Source organism: Populus trichocarpa, chromosome 4 (assembly GCF_000002775.5).
Source record: "Populus trichocarpa isolate Nisqually-1 chromosome 4, P.trichocarpa_v4.1, whole genome shotgun sequence".
Classification (NCBI taxonomy): domain Eukaryota; kingdom Viridiplantae; phylum Streptophyta; class Magnoliopsida; order Malpighiales; family Salicaceae; genus Populus; species Populus trichocarpa.
Window position 1 is genome coordinate 3,209,674 of NC_037288.2, and position 27,990 is coordinate 3,237,663.

The 27,990-nt window shown below is 37.4% G+C and overlaps 2 protein-coding genes across 12 annotated transcripts; both read left to right on the plus strand.

Annotated features, from left to right (window-relative positions):
* The first annotated feature begins 27 nt into the window (after positions 1 to 27).
* On the plus strand, positions 28 to 27,965 carry LOC7490820 (mediator of RNA polymerase II transcription subunit 16). Of its 6 annotated transcripts, none has more exons than XR_008059114.1 (17): positions 30 to 674; positions 2,159 to 2,227; positions 2,478 to 2,566; positions 2,742 to 2,854; positions 3,074 to 3,175; positions 3,362 to 3,452; positions 4,010 to 4,606; positions 4,913 to 5,531; positions 5,688 to 5,767; positions 5,929 to 6,011; positions 6,719 to 6,955; positions 7,333 to 7,504; positions 7,765 to 8,291; positions 8,515 to 8,691; positions 8,866 to 9,237; positions 10,367 to 10,700; positions 27,591 to 27,965. XR_008059114.1 is itself a non-coding variant. In XM_024598485.2 (16 exons), the coding sequence occupies exons 1-16, from the start codon at positions 409 to 411 to the stop codon at positions 10,511 to 10,513; spliced, it is 3,741 nt and encodes a 1,246-aa protein (XP_024454253.1). In that variant the 5' UTR covers positions 30 to 408; the 3' UTR covers positions 10,514 to 11,069. The 6 variants fall into 6 exon arrangements, 1 of the variants encoding a protein (XP_024454253.1); XR_002981153.2 differs by lacking the exon at positions 27,591 to 27,965 and adding an exon at positions 10,715 to 11,069 and having other exon boundaries at positions 10,367 to 10,577; XR_008059117.1 differs by lacking the exon at positions 2,742 to 2,854 and adding an exon at positions 1,762 to 1,818 and having other exon boundaries at positions 525 to 674; positions 3,367 to 3,452.
* LOC7477418 (mediator of RNA polymerase II transcription subunit 16) lies at positions 17,619 to 27,965 on the plus strand. 6 transcript variants are annotated; one of them, XM_024599088.2, is made up of 16 exons: positions 17,619 to 18,151; positions 19,623 to 19,691; positions 19,941 to 20,029; positions 20,214 to 20,326; positions 20,552 to 20,653; positions 20,840 to 20,930; positions 21,483 to 22,079; positions 22,351 to 22,969; positions 23,125 to 23,204; positions 23,366 to 23,448; positions 23,983 to 24,219; positions 24,597 to 24,768; positions 25,022 to 25,545; positions 25,805 to 25,981; positions 26,157 to 26,528; positions 27,262 to 27,965. In XM_024599088.2, exons 1-16 carry the CDS (start codon positions 17,886 to 17,888, stop codon positions 27,406 to 27,408), a joined length of 3,738 nt encoding a protein of 1,245 aa, XP_024454856.1. In that variant the 5' UTR covers positions 17,619 to 17,885; the 3' UTR covers positions 27,409 to 27,965. The 6 variants fall into 6 exon arrangements, with proteins under 6 accessions (XP_024454856.1, XP_024454859.1, XP_052308576.1 ...); XM_024599091.2 differs by lacking the exon at positions 20,214 to 20,326 and adding an exon at positions 19,228 to 19,283 and having other exon boundaries at positions 18,002 to 18,151; positions 20,845 to 20,930; XM_052452616.1 differs by lacking the exon at positions 20,214 to 20,326 and adding an exon at positions 19,160 to 19,283 and having other exon boundaries at positions 18,003 to 18,151; positions 20,845 to 20,930.
* Positions 27,966 to 27,990: the final 25 nt, after the last annotated feature.

Genomic DNA, 27,990 nt, shown 5'->3' on the forward strand with positions numbered 1-27,990 from the left:
AAAAATGCTGACGACAAAAATAACACCCTCCCTTTTTCGTCTCTCAAATCAAAATCAAGCAAGAAAAACCCACTACCAAGAACACCCAATAACACGAAAAAGGCCTTGCTTTTGACATAAGCAAGAACCAGGAGAGAGGAAATACCTCTCCTTTCTCCCTCTAACAAGGCGAGTAAGGAAACACCTGATGGAATCTCAGTCTCTCACTCCTTGTCCCTCTTCCTTGAAACAAAAACCCTAAAAAACTAAAATCAAAAAAGAAAACCCAAAATCCCACACTAGCCCCACTCTCTCTCCCCACTCTAAACAGTCAGTCATACCTGTCGCCTTCAATTGTGACTTTTGCACCACTAGCAACATTCACTTCTCTTTTTTTCTATATAAAGATTCGGTTTTTATTTTTCAAAAATGACTTCTTCTTCTTCTATTAAGGAGACGACGGAGGAGGAACAGGTTGCGCCGGATATTGTGCCGGCTGACGGTGGTGTTGCTGGAGTGGAGAAGACTGAGCCTGTCAGCAGTGGCGGGGAGGAAGAGAGTGGTGGCGAGAAACTTGACGATTCAATGGAAGAGGACTCAGTGAGTCCGGCTACTGTGTTTTGTATTAGGCTGAAGCAGCCACGGTCGAATTTGCAGCATAAAATGAGTGTGCCTGAGCTTTGTCGCAAATATAGGTCAGTCCTTGATTGAGATTTGAGTGGATTTTGGTTGTTTGATTATTAAAGCCGTGGTTTTCAAGTGAAATTCGATTTAGGTTTGGTGTTCTTTTACTTTTTTGGATTGTGGGCCTAGTTGGGGCTTCTTTTAAGTGGATTTCGAGTCTCTCTTAGACAATTGGAGTGGACTGTGATTGTTTTTAGGGTTCTGCTAGGGTGATATTTGAGAAAAGACAAAGTTCTTGGTTCATCAATTGAATTTTGAATGAATTCTGTTTGTGAATAGAGGTTGTTTAGTGTTTAAGGTTGTGGATTTTCCTGTGAATTTTGATGGGATTTGAGTGTTTTTAATTTTATGAATGTTACAATTATGGGTTCTTTTAAGTTGGAATTGAGTTTCTTTTGCACAAATCTCAGTGTATTGTGATTGTCGTTAAGTTTCTTTTAGGTAGTTTATGAAATAATGCAAGTGTTCTATTCGATTCTTCAAGTGAGTCGTGTTTGTATATGGAAGTTGTTCAGTCTCTAAACTTCGTGGGTTTTAAGCGAAACTTTATTAAGGTTTAGTGTTTTTACTCTGTTGATTGGAGCACAGGCTCTTCTTTTATTGAAATTTGAGTTTTTTCTTCTGCAATTTGGGCTTATCAGCTATCGCTATTGGTTAGGGTTCTTTTACTTATCAAAATGTGTCTTTTTGAGTAGTTTTATGGAAGTTGAGTTTCTTATTTGTTTAAATCTTTAGATACCTGGATTCCTTCAAGTGGGATTTATGCTTTGATTTTGTTGGTTTTGCTGCTCTGTAGTTAGTGTAGGAAGTGGAAGTGAGTTTAGGACGAGTGAGAAATCCAGTTTGGAAAAATATGATAGAGAAAGAGAGTTTTAGAATTGATTGGTGGATATGTACAGGATACAATGAAGTCAGTGAAGTGATAATGATGAAGAAGTATACGATCAAGTTATTTGGTATATGCTATATAGAAGCTTGCTTTTGTGTTTTGATTAAATATTGAAAATCACCATCTTCACACTTGTATCAGGGTGATAAATCTTTCTATTTCTGCAATTTCTAGTGTTGACCTATTATGAGAATGGCATTTTTTGGCAGAAATAATATGCATTCCTAACATACGATCTGCCATGGGAGGCCAAAATAGAACAGAAGGTAGCACAACGCGAAATTGTAGATTTTACTTGCAGATTTTCTTATACATGCTTTCTAGTTGCTACAGTGTTTTTTCACTCTTACATTCTCTGGTCATTCTCATCTATTTTACACTCGAAACATGATGCCATAACAATGAGCGTCACAAACTTGTAGCTACATGCAGTTGATTTGTGACATGGGTATTGTTAAAACATGATACTCCTAATGTAGGTTTTGAGATTCTATTAACAGCTGTCTAAAGTAAATGAGCTGTTGTTATTTAAAGCATCTTTGCTTGTCCATTCTACCATTTTACTGGTCTTTACCAAATTCTTATTTTCAACTTATGCTTTTCCAGTGCTGTTGCTTGGTGTGGTAAGCTGAATGCGATAGCTTGTGCATCAGAAACTTGTGCAAGAATTCCCAGGTCAGTGGAGTTTTTGGATTTCAAATGTGTTTCAGTTTAATAGGGGAGAGCATTCACTATACATTGTTGCCAATTGGACTTTCCTATAAATACGCTAATGTGCTTGAGAACAGATGTTGAAACATGATTGATATTTGCTATAGTGAACTATTTCGGGTTCTTCTAATTAAAATATAAGATTGTACCCAAGATGGACTCATATTTTTTCAATTAATATTTTAATATCATCATTCGCTATTTTTTTTTGTAGCTCCAATGCAAACCCACCATTTTGGATCCCCATACACGTGGTTATCCCTGAGAGACCAACTGAATGTGCAGTTTTCAATGTCATAGCAGGTATTTTTAGTCATCTTGCACCGTTTACCATGCCCTTAAGTTTTAATTAGTCATGTATGCCGAGTTTATTTCATTCATCTATTATATGTTAGATTTCTCACTGATTTATTACTTCCCTCTTTCTACTGGGATCTAATTTCCCATTTTCGAGTTATTGAATTGGATCCCTTTGCAGATTCTCCTCGTGATTCTGTTCAGTTTATCGAATGGTCCCCTACTTCTTGCCCTCGTGCATTATTAATAGCTAATTTCCATGGGAGGATAACTATCTGGACTCAACCTTCTCAAGTAAGCTAACTTGATGAATTGTTTAAGCCAGATATAAAATAAGTAGATGCCTTTTTCCACTCACTAGTTCTTAAGAACTAAGCTTTTCATGGCTTGCTCAACGTAAGAGGTTTGGGGCTGGCCCTGTTTTGGTTTTTACCGTCTCTCTCTGTGTCTATGCATACCACTTGCTTATAATTTTAAATTCTCTTGTAGCTTACATCTTATCTGGTCATGCAGGGTCCATCTAATTTGGTGCGTGATGCTAGCTGCTGGCAGCGTGAGCATGAATGGCGACAGGACATTGCAGTTGTTACTAAATGGCTATCTGGGGTCTCTCCAGTATGCAGTTATTATGTTTTTGTTATCTGATTCTTAAATTATCCATGTATTATGCTTTGCACATAGGTGGTGGTGGTTTAGTAGTTATCTATATTTCTCAGTTCTCTAGTTTATCTCTGTTTTTTTAAATTTGTGTTGGTATTTGGTTATACTGCTGCTGTAGTCCGACTTCTCTTAAAAAATCAGTACAGGTGGCTTTCGTCAAAGTCCAGTACTCCCACAAACTCAAAGTCAGCTTTTGAGGAAAAATTCCTTTCTCAGCATTCTCAAACTTCAGGTTTGTTTTCATGACTTCTCTTTATAAGCGTTTGTAGAGGCTCAAGTGGGAGCTTTAAGCCCAGTTCCATTTTTAGCTTGTAAGGGCAATGCCTTCTGACTAGCAACTTAACATCCGGTGAATTATATCATGTGGCTGTTGCTTTGAGAAGAATAGTTCAGGTTATTTTCTGAACAGCTGTAAATTTAGAATAGTAATTGGGTTGTAGTTTCTGCTATGGTTTTATTCATTACTGGTTGTAGTTTCTGCTAAGAATTTATTCATTATTGGATCAACTTCTAACTACTGTATCGTGAATGTTCCTAGAAAGATGCAATGCATGGCAAGAGCAGAAACTCTTAATTTAAGAATTTTTAATATCTGCCATTTTTTCTCCTAATTACAAGAATGAACTGGTGCTTTTAACCGACTATTGACCACTGCTGCTAGTGCTAAGTATTCCAATAATGATGGTGATACTTTTGGTTTTCTGTTCTTTCTGCTTTTGAGGTACCTCCACTTGACATATTAAAACAGCACCAAGACCATCACTAACGTGCTTTCTATTTTTCTTTCAGCTAGATGGCCAAATTTCCTCTGTGTTTGTTCAGTTTTCTCATCTGGTTCTGTTCAACTTCATTGGTCCCAGTGGCCCCCAAGTCAGAATAATACATCACCGAAGTGGTTTCGCACAAGCAAAGGACTCTTGGGTGCCGGCCCTAGTGGGATTATGGCTGCTGATGCTATTATAACGGATAGTGGTGCAATGCATGTTGCAGGTGTTCCGATTGTAAACCCTTCAACTGTTGTTGTTTGGGAGGTTACTCCTGGCCCTGGAAATGGATTTCAAGCGACTCCGATGGTGAGTGCTAGCAATGGGGTCCCGCCTTCAGTCAAGCCTCCTAATTGGTCTGGTTTTGCTCCTTTGGCTGCATATTTATTCAGCTGGCAGGAGCATCTGATGTCTGAAGCAATGCAAGGGAAAAAGCATATGGATAAAGATTTCGCTGACACTGTCTCACTTCATTGTTCGCCAGTTTCAAATTTTTCTGCGTATGTGAGTCCTGAGGCTGCAGCTCAATCTGCAGCAACTACCACTTGGGGTTCTGGAGTCAGTGCCGTTGCTTTTGATCCGACTCGTGGTGGCTCTGTGATTGCGGTTGTTATAGTTGAGGGTACCTATTAGTATTCTGTATTGAAATTTTATTTTTTGCCTGTTCTGTATTTTTTCCATAACAAATCCTCCTTCAGTGTGTTTTTATGTAGTTCGTGTGATTTTTCTTGTTCAAAAGTGTCCTTGGCTCTCTTTCTCTACTCACTTTAATACTCATACTCATACAGTGATTTCTCTACCCACTTTAATACTCATGCTCATACAGTGATGTGAAGCTAAACTTTCATGTTCGAGTCAGCTGAAGATCCTTTTCTTTGCCCGCAGTTATCTGGATTCAATATAATAATAACTGGTTTTGTGCATGCAGGACAATATATGTCCCCTTATGATCCAGATGAGGGTCCTTTAATCACGGGATGGAGGGTGCAACGCTGGGAATCATCCCTTCAACCTGTCGTTCTTCATCCAATATTTGGAAATCCCACTTCTGGTTTTGGTGGGCAGGCACCCATGCAAACTGTATGGGTGTCCAAAGTGGATACAAGCATACCACCAACTAATGATTTTAAAAATCTCCAAGCAGCTCCTGCAGTACCAATCTCAGATGCAAGAAAGGCATCTGATTCTGGTTCTGAGAAGACGAAAAGAGTCACCTTTGATCCCTCTGATCTGCCCAGCGATGTGAGAACTCTTGCTCGAATTGTTTATTCTGCTCATGGCGGCGAGATTGCTATTGCTTTTCTGCGGGGTGGAGTTCACATTTTCTCTGGGCCAAACTTCACAGTTGTTGACAACTACCAGATTAATGTTGGATCTGCAATTGCTGCTCCTGCCTTCTCTTCCACAAGCTGCTGCTCAGCTTCAGTTTGGCATGACACTAGCAAGGATCGCACTGTATTAAAGATAATTCGTGTTCTTCCTCCTGCTGTTCCAAGTAGTCAGGTGAAGGCTAACTCAGCAATCTGGGAGCGTGCTATTGCTGAAAGGTACTTAGTAAGAGTCATTTGTTTGGGAATTACTTTGGAAATCCACATGTTAGTGGTTATGGCATTTCCTTTGGTTAAAAATCAGATGAAGGTTGGATGTGCAGATAATTTCAACATTCTGCTTGGTCATACTGATATTGTGTTTTGCCAGAGCAGGTTTTGGTGGAGCCTTTTGGTTGGTGTTGATTGGTGGGATGCTGTTGGGTGTACACAGAGTGCTGCTGAGGATGGCATCGGTAAGAATAATTTGATTCTCCAGTATTACCGTGGCTTATAGAAAATAAAATATATTGAAGAACAATTTCTTCCCAAGGATTCCTGTTCTAGATTTCTTTGCAAGTAACATGAATCCACGGTAAGATACTCTGTTGATGTCTGGTTCTTTGTTTCTTTTCAGTTTCACTTAACAGTGTCATTGCAGTCTTGGATGCTGATTTTCATTCTCTTCCCTCTACACAGCACAGGCAGCAGTATGGTCCTGTATGTTTTTTCTGCGCTATTGCCATCTCATCATTATTTCTTTTGAGATAGTCTGTCATTATGATATTTGGAATTACATTATTGAGTGAGCGCATGTAATATTTTTTATATTTTTGGTTCATTTCTATTGAATTTTCCATGTAACTCCTTTTGTTATTCGTTTGGAAATAGTATGTGCCATGGTGGCCCATGCCCCCCCCCCCCCCCCCAAAAAAAAAAAATTCTAATTTCAATAGTTAGCAAGGGCATCTAGAATATTCTATTGCTGCTAGCCTAGTTCTTGTAGAATATTTGACTTGGACTGGACGTAGAATGGCTTGTGGAAATTGAGGGGGTAGATATTTAGAATTTCACTGGGGCTTCCATGAATCCTCAAGGAAGAGTTCTTGAAACCATAAATATGAAAAAGTTGTGAATACAAAAATTGCATTCATTGATCATCTGCTTTCAACCAAATAAACTCTCTGCTTATTGAGGCACATTACAGAAGGTATGACATGTAATGTGTCTCATAAACACACATGGTATATCCTGGCACATTAGAACCCAAAAGTCCCATGCAAGACATGCATCACAATCAAATTAGGAAATAAGATAAAACAGCATTCTTTAATTCTCACCCCACTTGACAATTCAAAGCTCCTGTTACTGCCTGTGCTTCTATAATGCATTTGGCTGGGAAGTAAACTTGTTTCTTAATGATGCAGAGTCTGGACAGGATAAAATGTAGGCTACTGGAAGGTACAAATGCTCAGGAGGTTAGGGCAATGGTTCTTGACATGCAAGCTAGGTTGCTGCTTGATATGCTCGGCAAAGGCATTGAGTCAGCTTTGATAAATCCTTCAGCATTAGTACCTGAACCATGGCAGGCTTCTGGCGAGACATTATCTGGCATTGATCCTGAAGCAATGACTGTTGAACCAAACCTTGTTCCGAGTATTCAGGTTTGCTCTTGTCTCTCTATTATCTCATGTTAAATTTTGGGTCCTGTTGAAGTTTTTAGTACTGAGGATCTACTCCTACCAGCAATACGTGGCTTACTCATGGTCTGATTGCCTGCGATATGATGCTTATATCTGATACATCAAATGTGTGATGATGGTTGCATGGCTTGGGCTGTACCTTGGCTTTTATGGCCTGGAAACTGATGCCTGACCAAACAATATATGTGTGGCAGTTTAGGCTTGATAGTCTGCTGTATCCAAGCACGCAGACTGAGCTGGTTGCATATTTTCCTGCCTCCAGTCAGCTCAAACATCTGCCCATGTTGATGCAGGTTTATGATTTGTTAATTTTCTCTAACTGTGGTAATTTCATGCAGGCTTATGTTGATGCAGTTCTTGATCTAGCTTCACATTTTATCACACGTCTACGGCGTTATGCAAGTTTCTGTCGCACACTGGCCAGTCACGCCGTTACAGCAGGCGCAGGCAGTAACCGCAATACGGTGACTAGTCCTACTCAAAGTTCGGCATCGCCCACACCAAATCAGGGTTAGTATGCAGTGTCTAGTGTTCATCTTTATAAAGGAGAGATAAAATTCCTTTATTCCATAATTTTGTGTTTGCTAAGTTTTGTGGTGTCCAACTTCAAAAGCTTGTGGAGTCCTGCAATATGATCTTTACTGCTTAAGAGGTTACTGCTGTAGTCTCTGGGAAAATTCCATGAAAACTTTTATATCTCTCTCCCTCTCTCTCTCTCTCTCTCATGGTTATTATGTATAACACATTGTCTTCTAATGCATTTTCTCCAGGTGGTCAAAGTGGCGGTACAAGTTCTACTGGAAGCACTCAGATGCAAGCTTGGGTACAAGGTGCCATTGCTAAGATTAGTAGCACAACTGATGGAGTGTCCACTGCAACTTCAAACCCCATAAGTGGTCCATCTTCTTTCATGCCAATAAGCATCAATACTGGAACTTTTCCTGGAACCCCAGCAGTGAGGCTCATCGGTGACTGCCATTTCCTTCACAGATTATGCCAGCTTCTGCTTTTCTGTTTTTTCTTTCGGCGGCGAACTCAAGTACCTCGCTTTGCCGGAGGTACACAGAGAAATCCCACTGATACAAATGCGCAAAAACTTCAGTCTGGTGCTCCTGGCAAGGTGGAGGAGATCAACTCTGTTTCTTCAAAGCCAGCACCAGCTGCGGTTCGGTCGGATGAAGGTCAGGCAGTTCGAGGTAGTCAGGTAGTGCCTGGAGCTAAAGCAGTCGAAGAGGGACCTGCTGGCAGGCACAGAGTAGGCAGTGGCAATGCTGGCCAAGGATACAGTTCTGAGGAGGTAGAAACTGTTGCTCTTTAATTTCTTCTAGTCTTCACATGTTACGAAGAATCTTCATTAGACTTTTGGTTTCTTATCTGGCTAAATTGCTTTACTTTCAAGTCAATCGCTCAGTGTTTGGGCATCGGAAAGGTTTTTGATAGTTCTCAGTTAAGGAAACAATCAATCAATCAGCAGTGGTTCTCTAGATTAAGATAAAGGCTCATTCTTTGGCGCGATGCAGGTGAAGGTCCTTTTCCTCATACTCATGGATCTGTGTCGGCGAACAGCAGCTCTGGTACACCCATTGCCGGTTTCTCAAGTAGGAAGCAGCAATATCCAGGTGCGGTTGCATTATATTGACGGCAATTATACTGTATTGCCAGAGGTTGTAGAAGCATCTCTTGGCCCGCATATGCAGGTATCTATGCTTATGATTTACTCCTGTAAATGAACCTTTGGTTGTTTGGAAGTAGCTTTCTTTTCTTTCTTTTTTCTTTTTTGACCGGGATAACCCTCCACTTTTCTTTCTGTATTTTTTTGACAAACAACTGTTTTCTTAACTATATGTTACATTTTGTTATGGAATCCACAGAACATGCCACGGCCCAGAGGTGCAGATGCTGCTGGTCTGTTACTCCGAGAGTTAGAACTACACCCACCGTCTGAAGAGTGGCACAGGCGGAATATGTTTGGCGGACCCTGGTCTGATCCAGAGGATATTGGTTCAGAGGATACTTCTAAGCTTAACTCCACAAATTCACTTGATTTTAGCTCACTGGAAAATTGTGATGTTTATTACGGAGCTCATGGCCTTTGGCCGAGGAAGCGCAGACTGTCTGAAAGAGATGCAGCTGTTGGCTTGAACACCTCTGCTGGCCTGGGAGCATATCTTGGCATAATGGGTTCTCGAAGAGATGTTGTTACTGCAGTGTGGAAGACTGGTCTTGAAGGCGTTTGGTACAAGGTCACTCCATTTTTCTTCTCCCTCTCTTATTTGAAATTTTTTTTGTTTGGATCTTGTCAGTTATTTTTATTTTTGTTATTCAGCCATCTTTTCTGTAGGATTACTGAATTAAAAAGGAAAATCCATTTTTATGTTATTGGTAAGTTTGTGTCATGTATCTTGAAGAAGGTACTCAACATAATTAAGCCTTGAAGTGAATTTAGTGGTTGCAAGCTAGTGAATTATATTCTCCTGTTATCCCCTATACACTACCACATCCACCACAAGATGCTTAAAACCCAATTCCCTTTAATACCTACGTAGTTTTAGTCTGGTGCTGTACCAGTACACCCAAGAGTTTTCACAGCACACGGATGATCCCATGAAGGGATTCCTTGAGTTATGGATCTCTTTCCTTGGTAACCATGAGGTGGAAGGCATGTAGTTGGCTGTAAATGCATAATGCAATTGAATTTCTGTCCCGGTGCGTTTTTGTGTTTCACAAGGAAATCAACGATCATCCCGCATGCATCTTCCTTTTTCCTTATCTGCGATGCTGTACCATTATTGGTCATGCATAATCCATTAACCACTCTAATTTGGATATTACTTTAGAGGTTATGGTATTAATGATATCACTGGAGATATATAATGGTGTTGGGTTGATGTTAGGAGCTGAAAACATGCCCAAAGATACATGCTCCTTGAGCTCTACTTCCCCAACTCACATAAGAGGAGGATCAACCATGATTACTCACGGATCCGACTTTTATGTGAGTGGAGCTGTTCTCTGGGAGTGCTGAAATATATTTCCTTGGACACGAGGATGAATGGTCAAGAGGTGATTTACTAGGTTTTGGTTCTCGTGGTTCATAATATGGAAATGGTCGGACATTATTTTCAATTTAATTGTGGTGCTAGGGAATGAAACATGTGAACTGCTTTGTTTATGATAAGATATCTTTTTCTTGCATAATATGTTTCCATGAGATAAGAATCTGCAAAGGAATAACCTCACTCATAAAGTTTCTCTCTGTTGCCATATAACCATTCATATGTTTATTTTTGTTGCAAATCCTCTGCCCTCTCTGGATGCGTGGATCTGCCTGTAATCTATTATTCTTATGTAACATTATTGCTATTAATGCAGTGCATAAGATGTTTGCGGCAGACTTCAGCTTTGGCCTCCCCTGGTGCTGCAAATCCACCAGATCAAAATGAAAGAGAGGCTTGGTGGATCAGCCGTTGGGCCTATGGCTGTCCGATGTGTGGGGGGACATGGGTTCGAGTTGTATAGACGAGACTGCAATCACAAATGTTAATTAGATGGAGCTTTCCACTTTCATGACAATCAAATCAAGGTGGTGCATGCATGACTGCAATGTTAATTAGCTGCGGCTTTCCACTTTCATGACAATCAATTCAGGGCAAGCTCATGCAGTAGCTGATGTTGAAGAAAGCAGCACTCTTTGATGGTAGTTTATGTTCCTTTTTGTAGTTGCTGGTTGGAGCTTGGAAGTAAAGAGGAGCCGTTAGCCTTGCAGAAGTGGAAATTCGTCCGTTTGTCCTATGCATCAGCTGTCTGGTGTATGTAAAAGCGTTTAAGTTCCTCAGCTCGACAGCAACAGTTTTGGAAGGAAGGCTTGTGTTTTGGAAAATGTTCAGGAGAGCTCCATTAGTGAAGGTTCCCAGCATTTCACATATAACATTTCCTTTTCCTTTTAATGGAAGTGACATTACCTGTACATTATAGATACGAGAAATTGATCAGGATAGCAGGTGTGAATGTAATAGATCCATGTCTGTTTGAGACAACATTAATCATTTATTAGTATGATGCCCTGGTTTTTCAAGTTGCAGCATCCAATAAAAAATGTCCAATCTTGTTAACCCATCAAAAAGATTCAAATCCTGTCTCTCTGCAAAATTTGAGCTTGTTATTTTCATCTAACCATCAAATGTTTCATTGGTCGAGCACGACATGTTGTAGAGCAAGAAATGAGAGCTGTATTTTGCTTCACCTGAAATATTTGCTTTTGTTAATTACCCAATCCCTCACTTGGTTGGATCCACTCTTTTCACCCGGTGGGTATTTACTAACTTTTATTTTTCCTGAAACTATTATTTATTCTACTATATCATAACAAAAATAAAATATTGTAAAATTAGTACTAATCTAATATCGGAAGTTTTGTTTGAGATATCTCGTGCAAAGCGAATTGAAAAAATTTATGAGGTATAAATTCCAACTGATTAAGTATTAAATTAAAAAAATAATTAAAAGATAAATTAGAGAATAATTTTGAATTTATTATAATAAATGCTAAATGAAATAGGGAAATCATTGTATATCAAGAGATATTTACTGTGAATTATAATAGTAGTCTCACTTTTTATTTTTTATCTTATCTTTTTATAAGACATTTCTTTAATTGTTTGTGTTGTTTTATTTCTTTTCTCTCTCCTGATAATTAAAATGTACAATTATTATCTATTTGTTTGTTGTTTGTTTGTGTTAGGTAAGAATTGGCAGACCCAAGTACCTTGTGTTTGATAAACATGTCAGATCTAAACTTCTAGAATCTGGTATAATCGCTAGATTCAATAGTCTTAAATCTAGTATAATCACCGAACCTAAAACACTTAAAATATTTTTAATATTTTAAAAAATTATTATTAATCCACTGTGTGTTATAATATGCTAATAAATAAGTTAAAAGGAATTAGAATAGTAAAGACTTATTAAAAACATGGCATGGAGTAACTAGCAAACAAATTCAAATTTCAAAGATGACATAAATGGGCAAACCCAAGATTTCCAAATCTCCACTTGGAAGGTAATTAGACATAGATTAGATAATCATAATTGACTTATCGCAAGACTTCCAAGAATAGTCTGTGACACGTGTCCAAGAAAGCTTTGATTTTGTATGAAATGGATTTTTCTCCATGGAATAATCATGATGGGTGGGATTTATCATCTATCGTTGTTTCTCGTCAAAACTATAAGATGATTATTAGATTTTTTTTTTAATATTGTGATGAGAAATATTTTTTAAAAAATAATTTTTATTTGAAAATATATTTAAATATTTTTTTATAAATTTTTTATTTTTTTATATTAACATGTTAAAACCATAAAAAAACATTAAAAATTTATTAATTTGATATTTTTTCCAAGAAAAATACATTTTTAAAATACATCTAAAAGCAAAATCTACTACACTCCTTAAATATTTAGGGATGTTAGGGAGAGTAGATGATATTATTTTTTAAAATAATTTTTATTTGAAAATATATTAAAATATTTATTTTTTAAAATCAGCAATTTTAAACAGAAAACAATTTAGCCAACCATTCTTGAGTTTATCTTGAAAAAATTCAGTGCCTGTAATTATACAAGTTTTCAAATCAAGTGTCTTTACTTTTTTTTTTTTTAATTGTGCATCTGTATCTCCATTTTTTAATATATATATATATATATATATATATATATATATAAATTTTAATCAATTTTTCTTTTTTAAATTGGAACCGTCCAAACTATATATTAAAATAAACGCAGCCAATAATCTTGTAACTTCTATTGCTTGATGAATCAAACTACATATAGTCATATACTTAATTATCCAAATTAAAACCATAGAAGTGTTTTCATCAATATCAATACCATGAAAAACCTTTCATTTTTTTAAATATTTTTTACTTTAAAGTATATTAAAATATTTTTTTATTTTTAATATTAACACATCAAAATTAAAAAAAAAAAATTAATTTAATATTTTTTCAATCCAACCACATTTTTTAAAACGCAATCAAGTAAAATTTCAAACGCAACGTCAATCACAAATCAACAATGGTACTATGTAAACAGGACTAGACAAAGAACCCAATTATAAATTGGCAAATTGCCCAGCTAATGGCCCGTTACCTCTAAGGCTAAATCAGGCCCACCATTCAACACTAAATGCTCCGACAAGTCGTTCATTTTGGGCTATCAAGTGGACTGCTGGTCGAGTTGTTTATGAGCCGGGATGGACCGAACCGGGCCCAACCTAACGATTATTGATTCACTTGTACCCTCCAAGAGCATGTTCTTATTACCTGAAGTGAAGTTGAATTGTTTATAAATAAATAATTGTGAATGTTTATTATATAAACATGTTTTATTTTTAAATAATCGTATTTAAATTTTGATAATAATTATTAAATTAATTAGTTTACTTTGTGAATTATATAAAATAGTTTTAAACTAGATTTAAGTAAAAATTAGGGAAAAGATTGAATTATCTTTCAAAATTTAATAAAACATAGTTTGGATAAATATATATAACTCTTAAAAATAATAATTACAAGAAATTCCTCACCTGATGTTATATTATTACAAATTATTTTTATTTGAACAATTATTTTCAATTATATATGATGATGTGTATAAATTAACATTACACATATGAATAAAAGTTTTAAGAATTATTTTTTAATAAATTTTGTATTTTTAATACCATTACTATCACTATCACTATTTTTCCTAAAGATTAAAAAATAATGTAACTCAATAAACAACAATAACATGTAAAAATCAACTAAGGTTTCAATTTAATAATTTGATGAATTTTCTATGTGATTTTTATTTTTAGATTTTAATACTTCATTTTTAATTAGCTTGATTTTAAGTTTTTCTAGGGTTGTGATGGTAAAAATAAAGTTCCAATATAGTGTTATATAATATAAGGGTGATTTAAGTAGCTGATTTTATGAATAAAAGTATAATAAAAAAATAAAAATTATCTTATATTTTAGGATTCATTTTTTTTTAAAAAAACATACTTTTTAGAAAATTAATATTTTTAAAGAATTTTACTAATATTAATATTTTCTTAAGGATATAATATTTAATCAAAATTTTTCAAATAATCATGCTTTTATACGTAATTATGAATTGATTTTATGATTTAAGAAGTATTCTAAGTTTTAACTCGGATATAAATAGAGATTTTTCTTGATATTAGTGGGATGTAAAACACAATATTTCATATTGAATGTGATCTGAACATCTATTTTTGTAAAACAAAAGAAAAAAAATGAAAAGTAAGTTAACTAGATCATATTATTTTTTCCTTCATAAAAAACACATGTTTTTTTTATAGTTCATTGTTCATTCATGAGTCTACAAGAAATGTAAAACAAAATAAAATAATATAATTCAAAAGTTGACATCATTAAAGGCAATATTCATCCAGTTCTACTTAAGTTGGGTTGCTTCGACTATTTATTGATGAATCGTTATTTATTAGTCAAACTTGTAGAAGCTAAACCAATGACTTTTTTAAGCTTTATTCATATCAATCTTTGTTTGCTTCTTATGATGGGCAGTGCAATGCACTAATCTCCTTTTATATCTTTGTCCGCGTGATGGATCGACATTTTTTGGCATCATGAAAAAATATTTTTTAAGCCTAAGTCCTTGTTTAAAAGGTTTAAAAACAAGATGGTAATCCATTGATAAGTGGGAAGGGTTTGCTTTCATACCCAACATTCATAGACTTGGTAAAATATTAGACCCAAATGACATGACTGTAACTCGCTTCCAGACCCAACATTCATGGGTGTGGCTAAAAGCCGAGTCTAAATGGGCACATGTCTGACGAGTTGCCAGACCCACTGCCCTTAATCATTGGCACTGTGCCAAGCTTAAGTAGGTATGAGCTTGACGAGTTACAAGACATATCGCCTTTGAGTTTGGAAGCGCACTGAGCCTAATTAGGCATGAGTTTGGCATGCTATTAGACTTTTTGACTATGAGCTTAGTAATGTGCCTAACACAGAAAAGTTAAAGGACTGTAGGTCATTATAGACCCCATGTTGGACTATAAGGCTCTATTTGTTTATTATTATGACTTTAACATAAAATGTTAGTGTCAGGGATATCCGTCTCCCTACCTTTATAAATGTATAAAAAATCTCGTAATGACCTACTATATTCCCATCTTATTATTGTGTAAGAGATATTTATCTATCATTAATGCTGTATAAGGGATATTTATTCATCATTAATGTTAACAGGAGGAAATGACTCTCTAAACCCTCTACTTTAGCATAACGATAAGGTTTAGGGGTTATAAATACCCCTTGAACTTTCCAGGTAAAAAGTTCACAATTTTATTCTCTGGACACTATACTTTTAAATCTCAGAATATTTATCATACAAAAAACAAGAACAAACACTCTTGTTTTTGGATTTAATGCTTATTCTCTTATTTATTGCTATTCTTTTCTTAAAAGTTATTGACTTTATCATCTAAGGGTCCCTAAACTCCACTAAAAAGAATTGTTTTGCAGGTGTTTGGCTTTTTACCACTAGTTATCCACTTTCTAAGTTCTGAAGAATGGAATATTGACACAAACATATGATTACCCATTATCCAAATACCAAAAAATCTCATTCCTAAGCATATTGGATTTTGGAACGTCTTCATTTGACACCATTTATGGGAACAAGTTCAAAAAGCCATCAACTTTTTTCTGGGTTTGGCTTTTGACCTTTATGAGCCAGTTTATGACAAACAATCAAGATATACTTGTGATGAGACGTGTCATAGACCTCCCTATAATTGTTGGCATATCTGCTCCATTAGAGCTTTAAAAACTCTTTAATTAGGTCTGACTCATCACTGAGATAGTGCTTTGAAACTAAATCAATAACAATTATTGATAGATTTCCTCCTCACCTATAAGTACAATTTTGCTTTCAAAACTTCAGATATGCTAGGGATCAATCCGAAAATAGTTGCTTATAGACTTCAAGTCAATCTAACTTTCTCTCATATCTAACATAAAAAGAGAAATTTCAGAGGGTAAAGATAGCTTGTAATAATTATAAAAGTGGATAAACTTTTAGCTACTAGGTTCGTTCATGAGATCATATATCTTGATTGGTTGACTAATGTGGTCATGGTGAAAAAAAAGTATTGGAAAATAGAGGATGGGTGTGTATTTCATTGACTTAAACAAGGCATGTCCAAAAGATACTTTTTCTCTCATAAAGATTGATAGATTGGAGGACTCTATAGTAGACTTTGAGTTATTAAGTTTCTTGGATATAATTCAGGATACCGTCAAATCCCTATTTATTTAGAATAAGAGGAGAATACTTATTTCATTACTGAAAGATAAAACGTTTTGCTACAAGGCAATGCCTTTTGGCTTGAAAAATACAATGGCTACTTATCAACATATGGTTAAAAAAATGTTTAAGCACCAAATTAGAGGATCATTTAAGGATATGTGGATGACATGCTAGTGAATAACATGATTTTTGAGCAACATCTCAAGGATCTAGAAGAGGTTTTTTTCTGGACAAGTGTTAGATAAAGCTTAACCCATTCAAATAATGTGTTCACCATAAGAGGAGGAAATTTTTTGGATTTCCTAGTCAGCAGCAAGGGAATAAAGTCCGACCCTTAGAAGATTCAGGCAATATTGGATATAACTCCCCATTAGAACGTCTCACTGGAAGACTAACTGCAAATTTATATCTAGGATAAGGAAACACATTCGGCATTTCTTCAAAGCTTTGAAAAATATCATTAACTTTGAATGGACACTAGAATGTAGAAAAACTTTTGAAGAGCTCAAAGTATATCTTTTCTCTCTTAAGATCTTGTGGAAAGTGAGAGTTTGTTCCTCTACCTTGGAATTTTTATTTTGATAATTAGTGTGGGGTTCTAACAGACTAAAACCTACCTGGTTTTACTATAGAACCAATGGTTTTGAGTTTATGTGGTTTTGTAGGAAACTTAGAGATCAAGGTTTTAAACCCTTGACGGGAACCTTCTAGAAGTTTCTAAGTGGGAGCAAATGAAAAAGTTAGGTGGTTTCCTGTAAATGGGTGTCATTGTCAGGTTGATTGGGGTAGTCACTTTCATGGCTTTGCCGGAGCAACTCCGACATCAACGTTATCTAAGACCACTTGAACTTGGTAGAGGGGATGCACATCTTTCAATCGGATCCATTCTTGCTTGATTTGAATGTCTGTATCTTCACATTCAAACATTTGAAAGTGCCAACTCAAACAGTATGGTATCTGAAACTGTAATGTTGGCTTATTAGTAACAAGATGTTGTGGAGATCAATAAAGAATATGGAACATATATATTTGATTTTAAAAATATAAGGTTGTAAAAGTGATGTTTTTCAGTTGAATAATGATTATTACAGCTTTTAAAATGTTCAGAAACATCACATTAATTCACTTAAAAATAGATACTCGAGCATAAAAAAATTAAATAAAAAGATTCACAATACCAAAAAAATCATATTCATTCGCTTTTCTTAAACTTTTTAAATCTTTGACGTAAGCAAGAACAAAAAATAGAGAGAAAACGTCTCCTTTCTCTCTGTTTCTCTCTCTAACTAGGAGAGTATGGAAACACCTGGATGGAATCTTATTATCTCCCTCTGTCTCTCTTCTTTGAAACAAAAACCCTAAAAAACTAAAATCCAAAAAAAAAAAATAACACACCAAAATCCCACTCTAGCCCCACTCTCTCTCTCTCCCACTCTAAACAGTCGGTAGTACCTGTCGCCTTCAAATGTGACTTTTGCACCACTGACAACATTCATTTTTCTTTTTCTCTATATAAAGACTCGGTTTTTATTTTTCAAAAATGACTTCTTCTTCTTCTATTAAGGAGACGACGGAGGAGGAGCAGGTTACGCCGGATATTTTACCGGCTGACGGTGGTGTTGGTGGAGTGGAGAAGATTGAGCCTGTCAGTAGTGGGGGGGAGGAAGAGAGTGGTGGTGAGAAACTTGACGATTCAATGGAAGAGGACTCAGTGAGTCCGGCTACTGTGTTTTGTATTAGGCTGAAACAGCCACGGTCGAATTTGCAGCATAAAATGAGTGTGCCTGAGCTTTGTCGCAAATTTAGGTCAGTTTTTGATTGAGATTTGAGTGGATTTTGGTTGTTTGATTATTAAAGCTGTGGTTTTCAAGTGAAATTCGATTTAGGTTTGGTGTTCTTTTATCCTTTTGGATTGTGGGCCTAGTTGGGGCTTCTTTTAAGTGGATTTGGAGTCTCTTTTAGACAATTGGAGTGAACTGTAATAGTTCTTAGGGTTCTTTTATGGTTATATCTGAGATAAGACAAAGTTCTTGGTTCTTCAATTGAATTTGGAATGAGTTCTGTTTGTGAATAGAGGTTGTTTAGTGTTTAACCAGAGAATTTTGATGGGATTTGAGTGTTTTTAATTTTACGAATGTTACAATTATAGGTTCTTTTAAGTTGGAATTGAGTTTCTTTTTCACAAATATCAGTGTATTGTGATTGTCGTTAAGTTTCTTTTAGGTAGTTTATGAAATAATGCAAGTGTTTTATTCGATTCTTCAAGTGAGTCGTGTTTGTATATGGAAGTTGTTCAGTCTCTAAACTTCGTGGGTTTTAAGCGAAACTTTATTAAGGTTTAGTGTTTTTACTCTGTTGATTGGAGCACAGACTCTTCTTTTATTGAATTTTGATTTTTTTTCTTCTGCAATTTGAGCTTATCAGATATCGCTATTGGTTAGGGTTCTTTTACTTATCAAAATGTGTTTTTTTTGAGTAGTTTTATGGAAGTTGAGTTTCTTTTTTGTTTAAGTCTTTAGATACCTGGATTCCTTCAAGTGGGATTTATGCTTTGATTTAGTTGTTTTTGATGCTCTGTTGTTAGTGTAGGAAGTGGAAGTGAGTTTAGGACGAGTGAAAAATCAAGTTTGGAAAAATATGATAGAGAAAGAGAGTTTTAGAATTGATTGGTGGATATGTAAAGGATACACTAAAGTTGGTGAAGTGATAACAATGAAGAAGTATACGATCAAGTTATTTGGTATATGCTATATAGAAGCTTGCTTTTATGTTTTGATTAAATATTGAAAATCACCATCTTCACACTTGTATCAGGGTGATAAATCATTCTATTTCTGCAATTTCTAGTGTTGAACTATTATGAGAATGGCATTTTTTGGCAGAAAAAATATGCATTCCTAACATCGATCTGCCATGGGAGCACAAAATAGAACAGAAGGTAGGACAACGGGAAATTGTAGACTTTACTTGCAGATTTTCTTATAAATGCTTTCTAGTTGCTACGGTGTTTTCTCACTCTTACTTTCTCTGGTCATTCTCATCTATTTTACACTCGAAACATGATGCCATAACAATGAGCGTCACAAACTTGTAGCTACATGCAGTTGGTTTGTGACATGCGTATTGTTAAACCATGATACTCCTAATGTAGGTTTTGAGATTCTATTAACAGCTGTCTAAAGTAAATGAGCTGTAGTTATTTAAAGCATCTTTGCTTGTCCATTCTACCATTTTACTGGTCTTTACCAAATTCATATTTTAACGTATGCTTTTCCAGTGCTGTTGCTTGGTGTGGTAAGCTGAACGCGATAGCTTGTGCATCAGAAACTTGTGCAAGAATTCCCAGGTCAGTGGATTTTTGGATTTCTAGCATGTTTCAGTTTAATAGGGGAGAGCATTCACTATACATTGTTGCCAATTGGACTTTCCTATAAATACGCTAATGTGCTTGAGAACAGATGTTGAAACATGATTGATATTTGCTATAGTGAACTATTTCGGGTTCTTCTAATTAAAATATAAGATTGTACCCAAGATGGACTCACATGTTTGCAATTAATATTTTAATATCATCATTTGCAATTTTTTTTTGTAGCTCCAATGCAAACCCCCCATTTTGGATCCCCATACACTTGGTTATCCCTGAGAGACCAACTGAATGTGCAGTTTTCAATGTCATAGCAGGTATTTTGAGTCACCTTGCACCGTTTACCATGTCTTCCTTTTTTTTAAGTTTTAATTAGTCATGTATGCCGAGTGTATTTCATTCATCTATTATATGTTAGATTTCTCGCTGATTTATTACTTCCCTCTTTCTATTGGGCTCTAATTTCCCATTTTCGAGTTATTGAATTGGATCCCTTTGCAGATTCTCCTCGTGATTCTGTTCAGTTTATCGAATGGTCCCCTACTTCTTGCCCTCGTGCATTATTAATAGCTAATTTCCATGGGAGGATAACTATCTGGACTCAGCCTTCTCAAGTAAGCTAACTTGATGGATTGTTTAAGCCAGATATAAAATAAGTAGATGCCCTTTTCCACTCACTAGTTCTTAAGAACTAAGCTTTTCATGGCTTGCTCAACGTAAGAGGTTTGGGGCTGGCCCTGTTTTGGTTTTTACCCATTGCTGTCTCTCTGTGTTTATGCATACCACTTGCTTATAATTTTTAAATTCTCTTGTAGCTTACATCTTATCTGGTCGTGCAGTGTCCATCTAATTTGGTGCGTGATGCTAGCTGCTGGCAGCGTGAGCATGAATGGCGACAGGACATTGCAGTTGTTACTAAATGGCTATCTGGGGTCTCTCCAGTATGCAGTTATTATGTTTTTGTTATCTGATTCTTAAATTATCCATGTATTATGCTTTGCACATAGGTGGTGGTAGTTTAGTATTTATCTATATTTCTCAGTTCTCTAGTTTATCTCTGTTTTTTTAAATTTGTGTTGGTATTTGGTTATACTCCCGCTGTAGTCCGACTTCTCTTAAAAAATCAGTACAGGTGGCTTTCGTCAAAGTCCAGTACTCCCACAAACTCAAAGTCAGCTTTTGAGGAAAAATTCCTTTCTCAGCATTCTCAAACTTCAGGTTTGTTTTCATGACTTCTCTTTATAAGCGTTTGTAGAGGCTCAAGTGGGAGCTTTAAGCCCAGTTCCATTTTTAGCTTGTAAGGGCCATGCCTTCTGACTAGCTACTTAACATCCACTGAATTATATCATGTGGCTGTTGCTTTGAGAAGAATAGTTCAGGTTATTTTCTGAACAGCTGTAAATTTAGAATAGTAATTTGGTTGTAGTTTCTGCTATGGTTTTATTCATTACTGGTTGTAGTTTCTGCTAAGGATTTATTCATTATTGGATCAACTTCTAACTACTGTATCGTGAATGTTCCTAGAAAGATGCAATGTATGTCAAGCACAGAAACTCTTAATTTAAGAATTTTTGATATCTGCCACCTTTTCTCCTAATTATGAGAATGAACTGGTGCTTTTAACCGACTATTGACCACTGCTGCTAGTGCTATGTATTCCAATAATGATGGTGATACTTTTGGTGTTCTTTCTGCTTTTGAGGTACCTCCACTTGGCATATTAAAACAGCCCCATGACCATCACTAACGTGCTTTCTGTTTTTCTTTCAGCTAGATGGCCAAATTTCCTCTGTGTTTGTTCAGTTTTCTCATCGGGCTGTGTTCAACTTCATTGGTCCCAGTGGCCCCCTAGCCAGAATAATACATCACCGAAGTGGTTTTGCACGAGCAAAGGACTCTTGGGTGCCGGCCCTAGTGGGATTATGGCTGCTGATGCTATTATAACAGATAGTGGTGCAATGCATGTTGCAGGTGTTCCGATTGTAAACCCTTCAACTGTTGTTGTTTGGGAGGTTACTCCTGGCCCTGGAAATGGATTTCAAGCGACCCCAATGGCGAGTGCTAGCAATGGGGTCCCGCCTTCAGTCAAGCCTCCTAATTGGTCTGGTTTTGCTCCTTTGGCTGCATATTTATTCAGCTGGCAGGAGCATCTGATGTCTGAAGCAATGCCAGGGAAAAAGCATATGGATAAAGATTTCACTGACACTGTCTCACTTCATTGTTCGCCAGTTTCAAATTTTTCTGCGTATGTGAGTCCGGAGGCTGCAGCTCAATCTGCAGCAACTACCACTTGGGGTTCTGGAGTCAGTGCCGTTGCTTTTGATCCGACTCGTGGTGGCTCTGTGATTGCGGTTGTTATAGTTGAGGGTACCTACCAGCATTCTGAATTGAAATTTTATTTTTTGCCTGTTCCATATTTTTCCCATAAGAAATCCTCTTTCAGTATGTTTTTATATAGTTTGTGTGATTATGCTTGTGCAACAGTGTCCTGGGCTCTCTTTCTCCGTCTACTCGAATTAATACTCATATTCTTACAGAGATGTGAGGCTAAATTTCATGTTCGAGTCAGCTGAAGATCCCTTTCTATGCCCACAGTTATCTGGATTCAATATAATAATAACTAGTTTTACGCCTGCAGGACAATATATGTCCCCTTATGATCCAGATGAGGGTCCTTTAATCACGGGATGGAGGGTGCAACGATGGGAATCGTCCCTTCAACCTGTCGTACTTCATCCAATATTTGGAAATCCCACTTCTGGTTTTTGTGGGCAGGCACCCATGCAAACTGTATGGGTGTCCAAAGTGGATACAAGCATACCACCAACTAATGATTTTAAAAATCTCCAAGCAGCTCCTGCAGTACCAATCTCAGATGGAAGAAAGGCATCTGATTCTCGTTCTGAGAAGACGAAAAGAGTCACCTTTGATCCCTCTGATCTGCCCAGCGATGTTAGAACTCTTGCTCGAATTGTTTATTCTGCTCATGGTGGCGAGATTGCTATTGCTTTTCTGCGGGGTGGAGTTCACATTTTCTCTGGGCCAAACTTCACACTTGTTGACAACTACCAGATTAATGTTGGATCTGCAATTGCTGCTCCTGCCTTCTCTTCCACAAGCTGCAGCTCAGCTTCAGTTTGGCATGACACTAGGAAGGATCGCAGTATATTGAAGATAATTCGTGTTCTTCCTCCTGCTGGTCCAATTAGTCAGGTGAAGGCTAACTCAGCAATCTGGGAGCGTGCTATTGCTGAAAGGTACTTAGTAGAGTCATTTGTTTGGGAATTACTTTGGAAATCCACATGTTAGTGGTTATGGCATTTCCTTTGGTTAAAAATCAGATGAAGGTTGGATGTGCAGAAAATTTCAACATTCTGGTTGGTCATGCTGATATTGTGTTTTGCCAGAGCAGGTTTTGGTGGAGCCTTTTGGTTGGTGTTGATTGGTGGGATGCTGTTGGGTGTACACAGAGTGCTGCTGAGGATGGCATCGGTAAGAATAATTAGATTCTCCAGTATTACCGTGGCTTATAGAAAAGAAAATATATTGAAGAACAATTTCTTCCCAAGGATTCCTATTCTAGATTTCTTTGCAAGTAACATGAATCAATGGTAAGATCTTCTGTTGATGGCTGGTTCTTCGTTTCTTTTCAGTTTCACTTAACAGTGTCATTGCAGTCTTGGATGCTGATTTTCATTCTCTTCCCTCTACACAGCACAGGCAGCTGTATGGTCCTGTATGTTTTTCTGCTCTATTACCATCTCATCATTATTTCTTTTGAGATAGTCTGTCATTATGATATTTGTAATTACAATATTGAAAGAACGCATCTAATCTTTTTTATGTTTGCGGTTCATTTCTCTGAAATTTTCCATGTCAAAGTCTTTTTGTTATTTTTTTGGAAATCGTATGTGCCATGGTGGCCCAATTTCCGCCCCAAAAAAACAATTTCTAATTTTGATAGTTAGCAAGGGCATCTAGAATATTCTAATGCTGCTAGCCTAGGTCTTGTAGAATATTCGACTTGGACTGGACGTAGAATGGTCTTGTGGCACATTACATAAGGTATGACATGTAATGTGCGCCTCATAAGCACACATGTTATATCGTTGCACATTATAACCCTAAAATCCCATGCAAGACATTGCTTTAACCTATGACATTGCTTTTCCTTTAATTTTGTGGTGACAATTCAAAGCTCCTGTTACTGGCTGTCCCATTTTCTAGAATGCATTTGGCTGGGCAAGTAAACTTGTTTTTAATGATGCAGAGTCTGGACAGGATAAAATGTAGGCTATTGGAAGGTACAAATGCTCAGGAGGTTAGGGCAATGGTTCTTGACATGCAAGCTAGGTTGCTGCTTGATATGCTCGGCAAAGGCATTGAGTCAGCTTTGATAAATCCTTCAGCATTAGTACTTGAACCATGGCAGGCTTCTGGCGAGACATTATCTGGCATTGATCCTGAAGCAATGACTGTTGAGCCAAACCTTGTTCCGAATATTCAGGTTTGCTCTTTTCTCTCTATTATCTCATATTAAGTTTTGGGTCCTGTTGAAGTTTTTACTACTGAAGATCTACTCCTACCAGCAATATGTGGCTTACTCATGACCTGATTGCCAGTGATAAGATGCTTATATCTGATACATGAAATGTGTGATGATGGTTGTATGGCTTGGGCTGTACCTTGGCTTTTATGGCCTGGAAACTGATGCCTGAACAAACAATATATGTGTGGCAGTTTAGGCTTGTTAGTCTGCTGTATCCAAGCACTCAGACTGAGCTGGTTGGATATTTCCCTGCCTCCAGTCAGCTCAAACATCTGCCCTTGTTGATGCAGGTTTATGATTTGTTAATTTTCTCTAACTGTGGTAATTTCATGCAGGCTTATGTTGATGCAGTTCTTGATCTAGCTTCACATTTTATCACACGTCTACGGCGTTATGCAAGTTTCTGTCGCACACTGGCCAGTCACGCCGTTACAGCAGGCGCAGGCAGTAACCGCAATACGGTGACTAGTCCTACTCAAAGTTCGGCATCTCCCGCACCAAATCAGGGTTAGTATGCAGCGTCTAGTGTTCATCTTTATGAAGGAGAAAGATAAAATTCCTTTATTCCATAATTTTGTGTTTGCTAAGTTTTGTGGTGTCCAACTTCAAAAGCTTGTGGAGTCCTGTAATATGATCTTTACTGCTTAAGAGGTTACTGCCTTAGTCTCTGGGAAAATTCCATAAAAACTCTTATATTCTTTCTCTCACTTTCTTATGGTTATTATGTTTAACACTCTGTCTTCTAATGCATTTTCTCCAGGTGGTCAAAGTGGCGGTACAAGTTCTACTGGAAGCACTCAGATGCAAGCTTGGGTACAAGGTGCCATTGCTAAGATTAGTAGCACAACAGATGGAGTGTCCACTGCAACACCAAACCCCATAAGTGGTCCATCTTCTTTCATGCCAATAAGCATCAATACTGGAACTTTTCCTGGAACCCCAGCAGTGAGGCTCATCGGTGACTGCCATTTCCTTCACAGATTATGCCAGCTTCTGCTTTTCTGTTTTTTCTTTCGGCGAACTCAACTACCTCGCTTTGCCGGAGGTACACAGAGAAATCCCACTGATACAAATGCGCAAAAACCTCAGTCTGGTGCTGCTGGCAAGGTGGAGGAGATCAACACTGTTTCTTCAAAGCCAGCACCAGCTGTAGTTAGGTCGGATGAAGGGCAGGCAGTTCGAGGTAGTCAGGTAGTGCCTGGAGCTAAAGCAGTCGAAGAGGGACCTGCAGGCAGGCACAGGGTAGGCAATGGAAATGCTGGCCAAGGATACAGTTTTGAGGAGGTAGAAACTGGTGCTTTTTAATTTCGTCTAGTCTTCACATGTTACGAAGAATCTTCATTAGAATTTTGGTTTCTTATCTGGCTAAATATATTCTTTCTGATCTATGGACTGAGGAAAAAACTGCTTGACCTTCAAGTCAATCGCGTAGTTTTTGGGCATCCGAAAGGTTTTTGATAATTCTCTCGGTTAAGGAAACAATCAATCAATCAGCAGTGGTACCCTAGATTAAGATAAAGGCTCATTCTTTGCTGCCATGTAGGTGACGGTCCTTTTCCTCATACTCATGGATCTGTGTCGGCGAACAGCATCTCTGGGACACCCATTGCCGGTTTCTCAAGTAGGAAGCAGCAATATCCAGGTGCGGTTGCATTATATTGACGGCAATTATACTGTATTGCCAGAGGTTGTAGAAGCATCTCTTGGTCCGCATATGCAGGTATCTATGCTTATGATTTACTCCTGTAAATGAACCTTTGGTTGTTTGGAAGTAGCTTTCTTTCTTTCTTGTTTCTTTTTTGATAGGGATAGCCCTCCACTTTTCCTTCTGTAATTTTTTTGGACAAACAACTGTTTTGTTAACTTTATGTAACATTTTGTTGTGGAATCCACAGAACATGCCACGGCCCAGAGGTGCAGATGCTGCTGGTCTGTTACTCCGAGAGTTAGAACTACACCCTCCATCTGAAGAGTGGCACAGGCGGAATATGTTTGGCGGACCCTGGTCTGATCCAGAGGATATGGGTTCAGACGATACTTCTAAGCTTAACTCCACAAATTCACTTGATTTTAGCTCACTGGAAAATTGTGATGTTTATTACGGAGCTCATGGCCTTTGGCCGAGGAAGCGCAGACTGTCTGAAAGAGATGCAGCTGTTGGCTTGAACACCTCTGCAGGCCTGGGAGCATATCTTGGCATAATGGGTTCTCGAAGAGATGTTGTTACTGCAGTGTGGAAGACTGGTCTTGAAGGCGTTTGGTACAAGGTCACTCCATTTTTCTTCTCCCTCTTATTTGGTTTTTTTTTTTTTTTTTTTTGTTTTGATCTTGTCAGTTATTTTTTTTTTGTTATTCAGCCATCTTTTCTGTAGGATTACTGAATTAAAAAGGAAAATCTATTTTTATGTTATTGGTAAGTTTGTGTCATGTATCTAGAAGGAGGTACTCAACATAATTAAGCCTTGAAGTGAATTTAGTCGTTGTAAGGCAGTGAATTATATTCCCCTGTTATCCCCTATACACTGCTGCATCCACCACAAGATGCTTAAAACCCAATTCCCTTTACTCCCCAACTCACATAAGAGGAGGATCAACCATGATTACTCACGGATCCGACTTTTATGTGAGTGGAGCAGTTCTCTGGGAGTGCTGAATTATATTTCCTTGGACACAAGGATGAATGGTCAAGAGGTGATTTACTAGGTTTTGGTACTCGTGGTTCATAATCTGGAAATGGTCGGACATTATTTTCAATTTAATTGTGGTGCTAGGGAATGAAACAAGTGAACTGCTTTGTTTATGATAAGATATGTTTCTCTTGCATAATATGTTTCCATCAGAGATAAGAATCTGCAAAGGAATAACCTCACTCATAAATTTTCTCTCTTGCCATATAACCATTCATATGTTTATTTCAGTTGCAAATCCTCTGCCCTCTCTGCATGCGTGGATCTGCCTGTAATCTATTATACCTATCTAACATTATTGTTATTAATGCAGTGCATAAGATGTTTGCGGCAGACTTCGGCTTTGGCCTCCCCTGGTGCTGCAAATCCACCAGATCAAAATGAAAGAGAGGCTTGGTGGATCAGCCGTTGGGCCTATGGCTGTCCGATGTGTGGGGGGACATGGGTTCGAGTTGTATAGACGAGACTGCAATCACAAATGTTAATTAGATGGAGCTTTCCACTTTCATGACAATCAATTCAAGGTGGTGCATGCATGACTGCAATGTTAATTAGCCGCGGCTTTCCACTTTCATGACAATCAATTCAGGGCAAGCTCATGCAGTAGCTGATGTTGAAGAAAGCAGCACTCTTTGATGGTAGTTTATGTTCCTTTTTGTAGTTGCTGGTTGGAGCTTGGAAGTAAAGAGGGGCCGTTAGCCTTGCAGAAGTGGAAATTCGTCCGTTTGTCCTATGCATCAGCTGTCTGGTGCTTAGGTAACAGCGTTTAAGTTCCTCAGCTCGACAGCAACAGTTTTGGAAGGAAGGCTTGTGTTTTGGAAAATGTTCAGGAGAGCTCCATTAGTGAAGGTTCCCAGCATTTCACATATAACATTTCCTTTTCCCTTAGTGGAAGTAACATTTCCTGTACATTATAGATACGAGAAATTGATCAGGATAGCAGGTGTGAATGTAGTAGATTCACGTCTGTTTGAGACAACATTAATCATTTATTAGTATGATGCCCTGGTTTTTCAAGTTGCAGCATCCAATAAAATAAAAA